Source organism: Micropterus dolomieu, linkage group LG13, assembly GCF_021292245.1.
Source record: "Micropterus dolomieu isolate WLL.071019.BEF.003 ecotype Adirondacks linkage group LG13, ASM2129224v1, whole genome shotgun sequence".
Taxonomy (NCBI): domain Eukaryota; kingdom Metazoa; phylum Chordata; class Actinopteri; order Centrarchiformes; family Centrarchidae; genus Micropterus; species Micropterus dolomieu.
In genome coordinates, this window is record NC_060162.1 from 19706258 (window position 1) to 19724009 (window position 17752).

Here is a 17752-nt window from a genome sequence, read left to right on the forward strand (position 1 = left end):
AGCTAACTAGCTACAGATACAGTTTACATTTATGGTTTAGCAAAAAGTAAATGTGTCCATCAATAAACTCTGTAAATCACCTCGGTACTGTATTCCCTGTTGGTCTCCGTGTTCGGTCCCGCTCATGCTGTGTTTACTGGGAGGTGCTGAGCGCAGTGTCGTTGACCACTCGCTCTGCTCTGGTTCTGGGGCGACGCTCTCTAACGTTATCCCGGCCTGTAAACTTTCTTGAGTAGAGGTGTAACGTTAAACGCAAAACACTCCCCAGGTGCTCCGAGCTCTCAGTCCGGGCTGAGACAGCAATGACCACTAGGCTAACTGAGCTAATTATATAACAGCTGCTAGTTAGCCGCGGTCAGTGGTTACTTTAGCAACAACAAGTAACACTTTCTGTTCATCAGCAACCTCCGTAAATCACAGAGAGTTGAGGCAGGGAACTTTATTGTTCATTTTATGATGCCCAACTGTTCCAGTGTTGCCTTTGTAGACAGGAGGACGCAGGACTTGCAATGTTAACAGAGCTGTCAACTGTGTGTATAGCCACAGAACTAACTTGATGGGAAAACTGATTGTGCACTGTAGCACAATAGTAACAATCTCTTTGAAAAGGCAGATCGTGGAGACTTTTTAATCGTTCATGATCAAATATTGTAACATCGCCTACCCCTATAGTTAAGACACTGATCAGTCTAGATAGTCTAACAGGGTAGGACCACAAACCAAAAGCAAGAACAACAAACATTAACTTGATGGGATTACTCTTCATCTTTCCAGGGCAATCACTGCAAAAGTGTGTGTGTCGTTTTCATTAAACCAGCAGTGATTATTGATTTCAGAACTTTGTTTTTTACATTTTTATGATGAGTGGTTTATTAATCAATTGGCGGTGGTCTTTGTGTCTTCTAGAGGCATAAAGTGACAAGAGCAGGTTAGATAAAAAGGTCAAAACTCATTAATAGTGTCTTTGAGCTCTGAGTGCCTAAAATAGTTGTAGTAGTAGTAATAAGGGATACATTACAAAAACTAAAGTAAAACAAGTCCAAATAAAACATTGTGGAATATACTTTAAATTAAATGACTGCATGAGAGGCGATGAGACGCTGCATTAGCATGATATTGTGGGAATATTGAGAAATCCCAGAAGTAAATACTAAATGGACTAAACTTGTATAGTGCCTTTCTTCCGACCACTCAAAGCACTTTCCGCAGCATGTCACATTCACAACATTCACACACACTAATACACAGGCACAGCCTTCGGGAGTGATTTGGGGTTCAGTATCTTGCCCAAGGACACTTCGACATGCGGGCTGGGGGAGGCGGGGATCAAACAGCTGATCTTCTGATTAGTGGGCGATCCGCTTTACCTCTAAGCCAAAGCCGCCCCAAAAGGGAAAGACTTATTTGTTTCCAGCCGGGTCAGGAGAACGGTGTTGCGATGGTTCTGATGGCTGTGATTGGGCTGAAAAATATCTGAACCCTCAGAGATCAAGAGCTTGTTTGATCTAAATATAGGCTGGAGATGTTACAAGGCATGAGAAAAACTTGCCCAGCATCATTCAGCATTCAACACAGGGAGTGAAAACACACACACTCACAAGCCTCTGAGCAATTGTGTAAATGCATTTTCCCAACTTAAAAATTTACATACATACATATTTACCTGAAGCATTTGCAGTTGTTGACCAAATGGCATTTGATGGGATGGAAAGCGATAACCTCCATTTCTGCTGGATAAATTCACTACAGGAGCTTATCCAAAACTGTTGAATTTAATCTATAAATATAATTTCATTGAATTAAGTCAACAAAAGAAGATGGTATTGAGAAGGTACCAAAAGTAAAAAAAAAAGAAGAAGAACAGAACCAAGTGTAAACAGAAAAGCATTGACCTCAATTCAGTAAGATGTCACTGCACTGTGTTTATTCAGTAGGAATATTTTAATGAAGTAGGTGGTGATGAAAATTGACTGTTTTTCCATGAGCTGACAGAGATATGACAATTAGGCAATTGAGCTTCAGAGACAAATACCACTTTGCTTAATCAGGAAAGACATGTGGGTGAAACTCAGGTCAGCAGCTGATTCAAAACCTTTATATGTGGAAAATACAGAAATGTGTTTGCAGACTTTTAAGGCTGTACGTGTGAGCGTTTTGCTGTTTAGCAACATCTGAAGAAAGAAGCTTAATATCACCTCTGCTGCTTCCTTAGGGCTGGGCGATATGGCCAAAAAGTCATATCCCGGTACTGTTAGGCAGAATTCCGGTATAAAATATATATCGGTATTTTCTGCTAAAAAACCTGGAGGACATAATACAACATCTAAAATCCTCCTCATGCTGCCTTGATATTCTGCCAACAGGTTTTTTCAAAAATGTTTCTAAATGCATGGCCTCAGATTTACAACAAATTGTCAACATGTCTCTTCTCTCAGGTTTTTTCCCACAGGCCCTGAAAACTGCAGTCATTAAGCCACTCTTAAAAAAGAGCAATCTAGACAGGTCACTAAAGAGCAATTATAGGCCCATATCAAATCTCCCAATTTTAAGTAAAATCATTGAAAAAGCTGTTTTTCAACAGCTTAGTGCTTTCTTGGCACTAAATAACTGTTTTGATGTCTTCCAGTCAGGTTTTCGACCATACCACAGCACTGAGACGGCTCTTGTTAAGGTCTTCATGTTCATGTTCATGACATCCATTTAAACACTGACAGTGGCAGAATTTCAGTCTTAGTATTATTGGATCTCAGTGCTGCATTCGACACGGTCGACCACAACATATTACTAGACAGACTTGAAAACTGGGTTGGACTTTCTGGCACAGTACTAAAATGGTTTGAATCCTACTTAAAGGACAGGGACTACTTTGTGTCTATAGGTAATTACACATCTGAGCTGACAAAAATGACATGTGGAGTTCCCCAAGGCTCCATTCTGGGACCTCTTTTGTTTAACATTTACATGCTTCCACTGGCTGATTATGAAAAACAACAAAATATGTTACCATAATTATGCAGATGACACACAGATTGACATAACCATTTCACCAGGGGACTATGATCCCATACAGGCGCTGAGTAACTGTATTGAGCAGGTCAACGATTGGATGTGCCAGAATTTTCTTCAATTAAATAAGGATAAAACTGAAGTTATTGTTTTTGGAGCCAGGGAGGAACGATTGAAAGTCAGTGCTCGACTTCAATCTGTAATGTTAAGAACCACAAATCAAGCCAGAAATCTTGTTGTGGTCATGGACTCAGACCTGAATTTGAGGAGCCATATTAAGACAATTACAAAGTCAGCCTACTATCACCTGAAAAATATATCAAGGAGTAAAGGACTTATGTCTCAGCAGGACCTGGAAAAGCTTATCCATGCATTTATCTTCAGTCGACTTGACTACTGTAACAGTGTCCTTACAGGGCTCCCTAAGAAATCCACCAGACAGCTGCAGCTGATTCAGAACGCTGCTGATCAAGTCCTCACTAAGACCAAAAAGGTGGATCACATCACTCTAGTTCTGAGGTCTTTACATTGGCTTCCTGTATGTCAAAGAATTGATTTCAAAATCCTGCTGTTAGTTTATAAAGCACTAAATGGTTCAGGGCCAAAATACATTTCTGATCTTCTGCTCCGTTACGAACCATCCAGACCTCTCAGGTCGTCTGGGGCAGGTTTGCTTTCTGTCCCCAGAGTCAAAACTAAACAAGGAGAAGCAGCGTTCAGTTATTATGCTCCGTATATTTGGAACAAACTCCCAGATAACTGCTTTTAAATTAAGACTGAAGACTTTTCTTTTTACCATTGATTTTAATTAAATATTTAAGATTTTTCTTTTTATTGATAACTTACACTGCACTGTAACTTTTACTGTCCTGTTTTCTTTTTCTTTGTTTTTAACTTATCATTGCTTTTATCCATTTAACTCTTTTAACCCTGAATGTAACACTGTAACTTTTATTATATTTTATGTTGCTTTTAAACTTTTTTTTATATTTCCCTGTTGCTTTTATGTTTTATGTAAAGCACTTTGAATTACCTTGTTGTTAAAATGTGCTATACAAATAAACTTGCCTTGCCTTGCCTTGCCTTGCTAAGCGGGCTGGGGAGGGGGGGTTAATATTTTTAGTAACTTAGCTTGTTTCTTATTTCACCGTTTTAATTATACTTCATTCTCCATCTTAAGTATCACTCACTTATTGAATTCGCCTCCTTCAGTTCTCTTCACACTCAGATCTAACGTACCTCTGCTGCAAACAGCCATTACCAGTACCAGCTCAACTTGCCTCTACTCAGTTTGGCCTTCCTCTGTTTTCCATTGCAGATGGTACCCAGAGAGAGTGCCCCTCAATGTAGCTTGTCATTATAGCGACGCCACACACAACTGCCGCGACGTAATGTTCAATGCGACACACACACCAGTGACCCACACACAACTGTCTCTTGATTTTAGTTAAAACGTTTCAACATTACTCAGACAGGTAAGACGGATGTGACAGGGGAAAAGTACCTGGTAGCAAATACAAGTACAACAACTTTTACACAATGGAAAACCAAAAAAGGCGAGTCGAGCTGGCACCGTGCAGTGGAAAAGGGGCTTTACTGTCTCTCTCTCCCTGTATGTCCGCTTCGGTGACTTTCTCCATCAGTAGTAGGCTAGGCTGTTTAAAGTCAACGAAAAAACAGAACTTGTCTTCTGGGCTTTTCCTCCTGTGATTCACTTCACAGCAGCAGCTGAGCTGCATGTTGAGGAGGCGTGTTGACAACGTAGCCTTTCAAAACAAAACCAACGTGGTAGCTAACGAATAACATCTGACTGGTGTGTTCACTGTCGCTTTACCCGGTCTGCTCTTATAATATAGATAAATATCTACAGTGTCACGACTTGTAACGTAATCACCGTGTTTCTCTGATAAATGCTACAATGTGTACAAAGTGTATGTGTGGGAAACACTGAATGAACCATGTTTTTCTTTTTACAAGCCAGGTCTTTAACAGTGTCGACCAGCACCGTGTCTCCCTCCCTCTTGTTAGAGAGTTTGTGAGTAGACGGCTGCGTGCAGACGCACAGTGAGGGGCGGGTCTGCGTGAAATTATATCGGTATACCTCATATACTGATATACCGCCCAGCCCTATGCCTCCTCATGTCTGGCTTCTCTTTCTCTCATACTGCAAAGTAACCCTCTCTGGATAAATGTTTTTTGGTTAGTTTGAGAACTTTAGAAACTTTCTTTTCTAAAAGGAAATTCTCTTTCTGATATCATCTTACTTCTCTGTGTTTGACATTCTTGTGTCCTCTACTGCATATTGTTGCCAGGCGTCAGGCGGATTTTCTAGCTAAGCCTTCTGTCAGAAAGACAAAAAAAATAATTCCCATAGCAATCCCTCACAATCAAGTGTTGATGCTAATCCACAAGTTATTTTTATCATTGCTGGTGCAAAGACAACACAACTTAATTCAGACTTTGTGCGGTGGTAGGACATGAATTAGATACTAACCTTCATCGTGGTTAGCATTGTTTTCATTATAATCTAAAGAAACAGTCACTTAACATATATTAAAGAGACACAGGAAGTTTCCATCATTTATTTTTTCAAAGATATAGGTCTCCGGAATACTATACAAGAGTATACCACCGATTTAATATTGGACTTCTATGACATGGTCGGACTCATGTTGAGATGAAAAAAAAAAATCAAAAGTAATGCAGCTGAACCTTTGTTATCCCACACATTTTTGTTTATTGCCTAATCCTGGCGGCTACATTACCCACAATGCAACTTGATCTCCAACAGTTCCAACGCAGATTTGTGTTTGTTTTGACGGATAGAATGTGTGCAATAAAAAAAGACCTAATCTCTCGTTCTGCTGCATCAAATTTGATGCTTTTTTCCCCCCAAACTGTCCAATGTGGATCTGACAGTGTTAAAAGAGTTACAAGAAAGCAATGCTTAAAAAGTGGAGTACCCTTTTAAATTGATCTTTGGGGAGCTTTTGTGATTTTTTTCTAATCTTACTAGCTACGTGATCATCTCCCCAGCTTCCCACAACCGAACACTGGCAATTAATTATGTGTGTTCGTTGGAATGCGTGAGCAACCCGAGGGCTTGAACCTCTGTAGGAAGTCTCTCTAGGAATCAATGGGTGCTTTGCTTCTGCACCTTCTGTGTGTCAGTACAGTGAGTTAATGAGATTTGATTGCTAATGCAAACTAAGTTGTTGAATATCTTCAGTAAGGTAAAAGCTCAGTATCAATTCTGTGAACACGAGTTAAGATGTGGCATGGCTACTTTGTTTATTCAAGCCATTTTTTTTATATAAATTGTACTGGTAATTGATTTTGTTTGCAAAGTAACTGACACAATTAAAGATATTGGATATCTTCACCCAATGTATGCTACAGTATGAGCATCTTCAGTTTGAAACTCTAAAATCCATAAACTGCATGTTGAACCCTAAATATAACTGTCCATATGTGCAAATGTTAGGTGTAGGCTATGTGGAGGCGCCAAGAACTGTGGCTGCCAGTAAGAAGAGAAACCATTTATAAAGATTTGCCTGTAACTCCTGCTGAAAATGACAAGCAGCATGTCCCAAAAGAGGTTGCAAAAATTCTTCTCCCTCAAATGAACCATCTTTTAAAACAGGATTTTCACCTCACTTTCTTTTCCCGCATGTCTTTCTCATGTCTTTTCTGGCTCTTTCTCACTCTCCCGGTCGTTTTTCTCTATCCGCTGTGAGTCACTATCCTGTCTGATGTTTAGCTCTGAACAGAGATACAAGAGGAAAGATGATTAGATTTCATGATTAACACACATAAGTGTATGCGTGCATGTGCATGATAGAGGGAGTTCATCACAGCCTGACAAAATGTGGAATGATATTCTTCTAAAAGGTGGTTCAGGGGAAGATTGTGACCCTTCCATCCATGGGAGATTTTAGACAAATTAAACAAGAGCGTAGCGCAAATGTATGATTTGTCAGCAAATTCTTTGTGAGAAAACCCCTTATTTGGTTTAACATAGTCTATAGAAAAAAATAGATTGATTTACCACAAATGACTTTTAAGAAAGCCACAGGGAAGTATGACAACTGACTATTTATAGCAACAAAGATGCTCTGTTGGCAAGAGTGGTAGCCATGGAACAGCTCTGTGTCTGTGTGAGGGAGTGTGTGGAGACTGTGCAGTCTGTGTGCAGTATATACCTTGTTGGTCCTGAACCTTTTCCTCAGTTGTGATTTCAGGAAGAAGTATTGAGGACAAAGTGATTTACGATTAATAAGGTTTGTATAATAAATGAAAATAACCATTTGGTGACAGCAGGAGCTTTTTCAGCATGCAACAACTCTGATTATTTTTCTGTAGTTAAATCAAAAAGAGGTAGGTTAGGTTTGGACACAGACTGGTATGCTGAGTTGGCACACTTCCCAGCAAAACATGCTTCTCAGTTTTCATGCAAAAATACCCCATCAAAATAAATTGAGGCTTCTGTAACTGTGCATAGCACTTCAACAACATCAAACATAAGTGATTTTGATAACCATCTCTACACCAACCTGTGGAAAGCAGCTAAGGTAATATTACTGTAATATTAATACATACAGTGGGATCGCATTTAAACAGGTCTGCAAGTCCCAGTCAAAAGTACCACTCTCATATCTTTCCATTAAATATAAGCCTACACCAATGGGTTAGCTTAGCTTAGCATAACGACTGGAAACACAGGGAAATGGCTCGCCTGGCTTTATCCAAATCAACCTACCAGCATCTCTAAAGTTCACCAACAGACACTTTTCATTAACAAAGTCTAGGGATACTGACTGCTTCACCCTGTTTGTCTTTGTACTAAGCTAACTGGTTGTTTGCTGTAGCTTCACATTTATCCTAAAGAAACAAGAGTGGTATCTATCTTGTCATCTAACTGTCTGCAAGAATGCATATAACTGTATTTCCCAAAATGTCAGTGTTTCTGCATAGTGACATTGAAGTTCTGTCTGACAAGTTTTTCGAGATGTTTTTCCTTCCTCATGTCTCTGGTTTTCTCTGGGGCTGCAATGTCATTTATAGATTTGTGATTTGATTTACTGTTTAATCAATGAATCTAGAAACTATAAAAAGAAAAAAATGGTCCATCACAAGTTCCCGGGGCTGGCCTTAGGGTGACACTTAAAGATTGCTTTTTATGTCCTACCAACAGACCAAAACCTCAAATATTGCATTTGCGGTGTGCATGCACAACATGCAGGGAAAGCTACAAATCCTCACATTTAATGAGCTGAAATCAGTGACTTGAAATAAGAGTTTATTTTTTTTAATTATTTCAGCACTAGTTTCCTCTCATATAATGAATCATACACCAGGTTGGTTTAAAGGCTGAAATTGTTCTTATAGTTACGAAGGCAGCTTTAAAATTCTGACCTTAGTAAGAGTTCAATAACCAATGCTCCTGTTCAAGTACAGAAGGAGAGAAGGGCACAGGGCCACGCCACCAATATGCAGGCGGTGATAACAGAAGGTAATATTTCATTTTTCCATTCCCAGCGTTTGACTCTGAGCTCTATCGCCGACTGTCATTGTGACAGTTTAGTCACATTCAGACAGTCATCACAGTCGGACAGAACAACTTGGCAGGAGACCAGGAGATGGTCAATCAGAGGATATTTCACAGTCCGCTCTTGCTGTCTCTGAGAGGACAGCAGTCACGTCTAGACAAAGTCATCACACGCTGGCTGAGTGGAGAGGAGATACTGATGGATCCTGACAAGGCCTCTGGGCTGCACGTTTGATGAGCTCGCCTCTAGGAAGACGATCTGATCACCTTTCATCTGACTGCAATCAACTGCCTCGTGGAATTGGAAGAAAAATGGTCCTTGGTTATGATCTTTGGAACTTCTTTTGAAACAGTGATGTCCCGAGGCAAGAAGAAGAGAGAAATCACGTTAGGACTTGACTGTGACTATGTCCGCAGTAACTCCTCAGAGCTATGAGGCTGTTCTGGTGAGTGAGAAATAAATTAATGTAGTGTAAACTCTTTGACATTGAGTGCGGCCCCCTTAAATTTTCTGATTCAAATCATCTGTCACAGAGCCCCTGGTCAAATCATCAAGCTCCCGGTCCAACTGTCAATTTGCCAGTTTTTATTTTTTTTGGTCTGTTCCCTCCGCTGCATTGCCCACAGAACAAGATAAAATTAAAGCTTAGACTGCACAGTTTGGATTCTCTCAAAAATAGTCCACAATTCCCAGAAGACATCTTAGTAGCCACTTTGAGCTCAAAAAGGATAATATTTGCCAATGATTTTAAGCAAATCACAAAGATCTCCTATTTTCCAGGAAAGGTCATAGCTGTTGATTTTGTGCTAAAATCTTGCTTCTAGAACTAAATCCCGTGGTTGGTCTGGTTTGCTATAACTCCGTGAACAAATTGCACCAGATTCAGATTGGAAACAGCACGAGGCACACTGGTTTAGATTGCCTCACAGCAAGAAGGTCGTGGGTTCAAACCCCGGTTGCCTTTCTGTGTGAAGTTTGCATGTTGTCTGCATGGGTTCTCTCTGGGTGCTTCAACTTACTTCCACCATCCAAAGACATGCAGACTAGGTTAATTGGTGACCCTAAATTGTCCTTGTGTGAGTGTGACTGGTGGTTTGTCTATGTGTGTCCCTGCGATGGATTGGCGACCTGTCCAGGGTGTACCTCACCCCCCCCCTGCTTACAGGTGTAACGACTGTGCTTCACATTATCATTGTGGGAAAACAATTTTATTGCATTGTGACTTATCCATTTAGCCCATCCCCTTGTGGCTCAGGAGGTGGAGCAGGTTGCCCGTTAATTGGGAGATCGGTGCTTCAATCCCCGGCTCCTCCAGGAACTACTGAACCCCGAATTGCCTCTGGTGGTTGTATGAATGTGTGTGAATGTTAGTTTCTGTTTGAGCACTTAGGCTCTGTGTATGAATGTGAGTGAATGGTGAATGTAATGTAGCGTAAAAGCACTTTTGAGTGGTCGCAAAGACTAGAAAGGCGCTATACAAATATAGAGCATTTACATTTGTTGATGTGTTGTGTTCCAATTTGAACAATGCTGTCGATTGACAGAAAAACTCAAGCAAATCTAGTCTTTTCCACCAAGATTTGAAATCACAGTTGGCTACATGAACTGTTTCCATTTGACTGGCTTGATAAAATCATGGTTCAGTGGAGCAAGCTGCAGGAATTATGAATAATTTAATTCCTGTTGGTGGTTGTAGAGAAAAAAATAAAAACAATGCCACATATCTTGGAGTATCAGAAGTGAAATGGTATAAATCTGATTTCTATGGTAATTTAATTTTGGGGGCTTTTTGTACCAGATTATAAGCATGACTACTCAATGTCCTCTGTGGATAATGCTTCCCCACCTGCCATAATCTGAAAAGTCACTGAGTCACTGGAGGCTGATTACGCTGTTAATGTGCTCTGAGACGGATGTCTAGTAGTAGTGGTTTTTTTTGTTTTTGTTTTTACGTGGATTTATTGAATGCAACAAAATTTACATGGCATGTGAGACTTTTCACATGGGCACTTGCAGTTTTAGCGAACTGTTAGACCATCCATCAACTGGAAAACCTTAGTTCAACCTCACCTGACAGCAATCTACCCTGCTGAAGTGCCCTTCAACAGTCTCTACCCTGTTGCTGACAGGTTCTTCTGTGGGTGAATAAAAATGTTAATTCTGCAGCTTTATCACCTGAAATCACACATGCACAGGTGTTAAACATTTTAAGTATCACATGGCAGGATGCCAGGCCTTTGTGTTGATTTGCGTTTCATATACAAGACACCAAACAGACTTTTGCTGAACCTTTATTCCTCATTAAGCTGAGAGACTGGTGGTCTGATTGTTTCCATCTAATGTCAGGTTGATTAGGCTGGATTTAGTGTTAAATGAGATGGGACAGGCACTTAGGGACTGATTAGACCTGCCAGCATCACTGACTGCCTGTGCCTAATGACTCAGTGAGATGTGAAGTGTTTGGTTTCAAATTGGGATGAGTGTGTCACTGGTGTTTTCCTCTGTCACTGGAACTTCATGTGAGGTGCCCAGTAGCAGGTGGAACTTTGAGGACTGTGCTATGATACAACTGCTCCAAGTAACTGTCATAATACTGCTGCTGTCACTGTATAACTAAATCATCAACACTGACCAGCGTTATACACAGAGCTTAGTGAACTCTTCCTGACATGCAACAACTACTCTGCTGTAACAGATGGGGGTGTTTCCTACACTTACTAACCTAACTAATTTAATTTCATTCATTTTCACATTTCTACATTTGTAGATGAACATCAAGATACTCCTGGTTCAGTTGCAAGTTGCAAGAGTTTGAGCAAACGGTTCAGTGATGTTTAAATGTCAGGTTATGGAGTTAGTTGCTCACAATCAAAGGTAACACTTAATCACTTACTTGAGTTGTTAACAGAAGCACGCAGGGCAACACAAAAATAATAAAAGGCAGGTAAAAGTCCTCCAAGAAGAGTAGTTCAATAAAACAACAATGAAAAAGTCTGGTGAAAGTCTGGTCACTTGGACCAAAGCAGGAACACGGGGAGAAACACAGAGACGCCGGTAAAACACAGTACACAAGTGGCTAATAAACTAATGAAACGCAGGCTGAAAATAAAGGGGAAAACACAGGAAGACAGGAAGTAAAACAAAACATGACACATGACTATCAGGACTAAACAGGAAGTAACTAAACTAAAATGTGACAATATCAATCTTTTCACCAATCTCTTAGCAAGAAAGTGAATAAGAGTATTTCCCAAAATGTCTAACTATTGCTTATCAATAAATCTTGACTGTTGGATGGTAATTGAAGTACTAATTGAGGTGTAGTTAGAATAATTTAAACAGTAGGAAAGTGCGATTTAAATCCTCAAGCAGCTGACAAGATATACAGTACACGTACAATATATTTAGCTAGTATACCTTAATAAATTATTTTAGCATTTTTAAACCTGGGCACTATCTTCATATATTTTGGTGTCAAAATGAATCAGCTGGCTGATGCCAGCCGACATTATCCTTTAATTTAACCCTTTACCTAAGCTATCTCTTACAAATGTTCCTGCTTCTGCAGAATTATGATGTAGTGATGTTTAATACAAGAAAGGATGACTGACGAATTTCATTGTCTGTTCTGTTCACTATTTGTCTGACTGATTCTTGAGTTTGACTTTGTTTTTTGTTGCTGAAATTTTCTCTTGACTTTATTACATTGGTAGACAAATAAGTTACTAATCAGACAAATGCTAAAGAAAAAATTCAACAAAAATGGACAGTATCTGAACTGTATGTGATAAGCAGAGGTGCATATGCAGTGACAATGACACAAAACATGTATCTATAAGTTCTATATAGATTTTCCATGTTTGCACTGGTGTCACATTTGAGCTCTGTGAGATTCTGACTAAATCCTTGTTATCACCCCGACTCTTTTGTCCCAGATTTTTGTTGAATTTTGTGTTGCTTTGTTCAGATAAGAGTGTTTTATGACAAATACTCAAGCCTAAAACCCATTTTTAGGTTGAGAACTGCTATTAACTACCATACAGTTGCATATAAAATGCAACAAAGGTGGCAATGTTATCAACATTTGAAATAAATAGAAATACCAAATACAAATATTGTGTTGATATTCAACTGAACCTGGCTCAGTAGTCTCTCCAGTGGTTAAAATGAGCCAGTGTTCAAGGACAATTCACTATCTAGTACAAAAAACAAAACATCAGTTGGTAAAAAACAGTTTTAAATGTAGAATTTGGAATGCTTCACTGCCCCCTTTCTCTCCAACTTGGCTCCACAACAATCCTCCTCCTCTACACACTCCTCTCCATATTCGCTGCCTTTCATTATTCAGAACTGCACAGGAGGACAAGAAAGAGCTCTCAAATCAGACACAATATTACTGTTTAATGGGGAATTAAGTAAGATTACAGCCCTGTGACACATTTATGAGCATTAAATATCTGCAGGGGGGTCATAGCTATGTTGATTAATACCAATAACTCAACAATTACCACAGCAGAAACTGGAATTTCTGTCTTTCCATAGTACCTTTTAAAACCCACCTAATCAATATCCGCTGAAATTGCAGGACACGTGCCACTTGCACTGTCAGTTCTCTGGAAATAAAACAATGCTATGCTAAGTAAATGACAAGCCATTCCAGCTCGGCTGCTATTCCCCTATTTGTTGCATATTTCTATTTGATTCCCACTTTCACCAAGGAGCCCACTGGTCTCTATGGGGAAATGACATGTAATTGTTTATGACAATTAGAAGCTATAATGAAATGCAGTAAAACACGATGACAGGAGAACAGAAGCAGTGCCAGATAATGTGTTTGAGTGTGGGAGATCAGTTTTATCTGTGTGGTTGCAGTCTCTGCACGTTGGACAGAGCCAGAGAGAGGAGTTCACGATACATTTTTAAACCACTGTGATTTTTGATTCTGAATTCACTTATATTATTATTTTTCCAATACAAACAAGAACAGAGCAAAATGTCATCATCAGAATGCATATAATGAAAAGCAGAGAATGCAGCCATTGCTCAGTTTAAGCGTTACCCAAGGGTTTAAAGTAATTAGGATACAGAAACTAGCTAGTTTTTGTCACCAAGGTCCACAAAGTCTGGATTTACCCCGACCCTCCCCCTTTCCACCTGATCCCTACTCATCGCCTTGCAGGCAGTGAGTGCAATGGGCCCTGGTTGCTCTTGGAGCTACAAGAAGAAGTGCAATTACTCGATTAATCAATTCATGGAGTGACAGAAAATTCTTCACTAAGACGTTTCATGATTAATTATTTTTTTGAATAAAAATGCCAAACCTTTCCTGACTCTAGTTTATCAGATATAAGGATTTGCTGTGTTATATTATTGCAAATTGAATTAATGCTGCAAGCAGTGTTGGACGGGCCCTTGCACCGCGACGCTCGTCTAGGCCATGATGCAGTGGCTGGAGGTTGGGAGTCGCAGCTCTGAATTATTATGTGTTTTGGATGCCTCACAAAGGAATTAAGCTTGACTCTGTGTTCCGCAGGTGGCGCTAGAGAACACCTGCTAACGATATGTTGTGTACCTGTATATCAAGTGTGGACTACACTGAAAATTTCATGTAAATGAAATGATGATTATCACACAGAGCTTACTACCTGTTGCCAGTAAGTAGCGCTATAAAAGTGAATGAGTATTGGTGTGTAGATGCATTCAGGGCAGAATTCATATCAAACATGTAAAGTTTGGTAAAGATGTGAGCATGTACACTGAAGTTTAACAAGTTCCTGTTTCACGGCAAATAAATGATTTTCATCATAAACTCACAAAGCTGTGTTATATTATTGCTACAAGTTGCACAGCGAAAATTTGAAGTGGATCCGATTAATTCTCTAGGAAGAATTTGTTTAAGTACTCGCCCTATAAATTAGGCTTTTTTGTGTGTCTTGGTATTATACACGTCCCACAGAAATTTTGTGCATGTAGTCTGAATGTGGCGCGTGGGCCAATATTTAAAAATAATTTGTAGGGGGCGCTATGGGCAATGCACAAGACCCATATGACACTATGCCAATTGGGACATCTGTGCAAAGTTTTGTGAATTTTCGAGCACCTTTAGGCCGTCAAAAATTTAATTAATTTGGAGGTTTTGTGGGCACAACTGACTGCGAGGTCCAACATGGACACAACACAGGGACTGAATCTCCTAGATGCTTTGGTAGATCTTGGATCAACCCAGAGGGATTTTGGGAAAGAAAAAGGTAATTTTAGCTGTTCTGATTTTCTGCCACTGGGACCCAGGATATGCACCTCAAGTATGAATGGATGGATGGTTGGCTAGGCTACTTGTGAAAGTCAGCTTCCCAAATGTGGTGATTTTGACAAATATGATTCTTTGCTCATCATGTTTCCGAGTAAATAATAGCTAATGTGATTTTAGCATATTACTGCTCTGTTAGGAAGGAAAACCTCTTCCCACACAGTGTTTTTACATGACATGAGAAAGGTCAAGTAACTGGTATGAAGTCTTGGAGTGTAATAATCTTAATTAATACCCTTTGTAGCTGTAAATAATCGGTCAATATCAAGAATGGTTCTCATCAATACTCCATTTTGCTGAGTACTCCTATCAACAAAGATCTAGTGTGATTGGTGGAAATGGCATCGGGGCATTTCTGTCATTATCAGATAATAAGCCCTGACACTTGATGTTCCTATCTTTGCAGAGTGAGCTGCCGTGAATCCTGAAAGGAGAAGTCTCCCGACAGGAGACAAGATGGCGTCCAACAACACCCTGCGCAGCTACTCCATCATCCCCTGTTTCATCTTTGTAGAGGTGAGAGGCTGCGCTTTTTGAACAAAGTGTAAAACTCATGCATATGTGCATGGATTTTAGTCCTGGTGTGTTGAATGTACATGATGGTGGTTTGTGTGTGTGTGTGCGTGTTTTGAGTGACAATTTAACCATTAGCAAATGACCTCTTCTGTTAAATAATACACTGTTAACCGGAGCGTAAAGTGTAGGAATGAGTGGAAAGCTGAATGTGTGTGTGTGTGTGTGTGTGTGTGTGTGTGTGTGAAAGAATTGTGCTACTCCTCAATATTTAATTACCATGTCAACTGAAAGTCCTTAATCAGAGAGATGTCTCAGGAGCCGTGCATTGCTCTCCCCTCTCTCTTTTTCTCTTTCACTCTCTCTCTTACACACACACTTCTCTGAGGAAATATCCTGCATAACAGTCTCAGATGAGTTTATGCTCTCTTTCTGCCTCTTCTTTTATCTCATGCCTTCTTCTTGACTGACCTTAGTCATATTTTCTGACACCCATCATGAGACTCTTTCATGTAAATGAATATAATTGTCTATGCTATGCTGATGTGTGTCCTCCAAGATAAGTGAAATGTGACGATTTTATGTGGTAATTTCTCTCATTTGATTCATGATGTTCTACCTTGCTGCTTTTGAAGAATCCTCATGGGATATTGCCTATTTTTTGCCTCAGTACTTCTTATGTAACAATCAGATCATTGTTCTGGTCTTCTTTTCACATCTGAGACATTAACTGAAGACAGCCCCAGTTATTGATTGGCCAGATATCAATGATTTAAATGGAGCTTAGTGTCGATGATACAAGCGATGGCAAATATCTGCCTTGTGAGATTAGTTCTATTCCAATTTTCAGTTTCAGTTTCTAACTAACTCTCGCACTTATCCATTCTGTATACCTGCAAAAAGGAAATGGTGCATGGCGTATTCTAATTTGTGTTTTTCAGAAAAGGTCAGACGTGCTATCAACTGATGCCATATTAGAAATGTTAAAATGCTACTTTGACTCCCACGCAGCCAGACTTTAAGCTTAAGTGAGAAATGGCCACATACAGCAGCATTAACATAAAAACACAGTTGAGACAGCCACATTTGAAGCATCATCCTCCTAGAAAAAGCTTCTTTTTTTAAATTGTGACACACTATTAATGATCACAAAGTTCTTCAGCTTCTGTGGAAAGTCCTTCTGTCATCATTGTACAGCAATTTACAGCTTTCAAGTGTCTTGGAAGTCAGCATGAAATGCTCAGTTGGACATTGCTAATCATGGCTGTGCAAATTGTTTAATTAGAATGTGTAACTAGAGGGGGGTTGATATGTAACCGATTTATCACATCATTATAACATCCCCAGATCATCTAGGTGGTGCTAAATTCTATATTCAGGATGTTTTGTACAAGTGGATGCACAATAGCTTCTTGTTCTTCTTGTAGCAAAACAACTTTCTATCATGATTTAGATTTTGCACATCTCTTCATATCAGATTTTGATGATGAGATTTTGTGTTAAAAAACAAGCTTATTCCAGACCTCCTGCAGAATACTATATTACCAACTTTAGCTTGTTCACACCAGTTAGAGACAGTATCACCATAGCAACATTTGCATCTTCAAAGATGTTCATTGATGGTTGCCAAGCCAGTATGAAGCCAATAAGCAAGCTGCTGTTATTGGTTATTGATGGATCTCATGCAGGAGATGTGGCTGTCTTGACGATTTTATTGGAGATGAGAGAATTAAAATCATTACAAGTCCGAGTAATGGCTGTTCTGTTACCTAATCACATCAATTAGGATCACTGCGGAAGATGAGGGAAAAGGAAATGTTGACGGTGTTGTTCACAATGCCTTATGAGATTAGAAAATTGCTCCCTCTTGAATAAACATTACAGTTTTATAGTTTCACCATTGTTCATATCTACTTGAATCTGTTGTTATGAGCTCAAGATGTAAACAGCAGGTAGTAAAAACAAAACGGTTCATTATGTAAGGTCTTTATACACCACTGAAAACATAGTTATGAATATTATATTGCATTTCTGTCAATAGATCCTCCTAAATATTATGCACTGGACCATTAAAGCTATTTAAGTGAATAGCTGGATTTGGAGAGTACAATATTTTTAGCAGAAAGCCTGACTTACAAACAGGGGACATGGAGTTTAAAAGACGTCAGGGTCAACTGAAAGATGCTATTGAGTTGCTTTCTGCGAAATGTACGATCCAGTGTTTTTTTCTGGCTTAAAGTCAGGATATCTCGGCCTCTACTGCTCGATTTTGACTACTCTCTTCTCAGTCTCAATCTGTCTTTATGGAAGGACAATACTAAATGCATGAGTGCAGCAGTAAAATGGCTGAAATCAAGATTAGTAACATCCCAATATG

The 17752-nt window shown here is 39.5% G+C and overlaps 1 protein-coding gene across 1 annotated transcript in view; it reads left to right on the forward strand.

The window, feature by feature from the left end:
- plppr1 (phospholipid phosphatase related 1) overlaps window positions 1–17752 on the forward strand; it is a 59725-nt gene that overhangs the window by 8778 nt on the left and 33195 nt on the right. The window contains exon 2 of the mRNA XM_046066002.1: window positions 15269–15378. Coding sequence (XP_045921958.1) covers window positions 15319–15378 — 60 coding nt within the window. The 5' untranslated portion in view covers window positions 15269–15318. The remainder of the gene's footprint in view (window positions 1–15268; window positions 15379–17752) is intronic.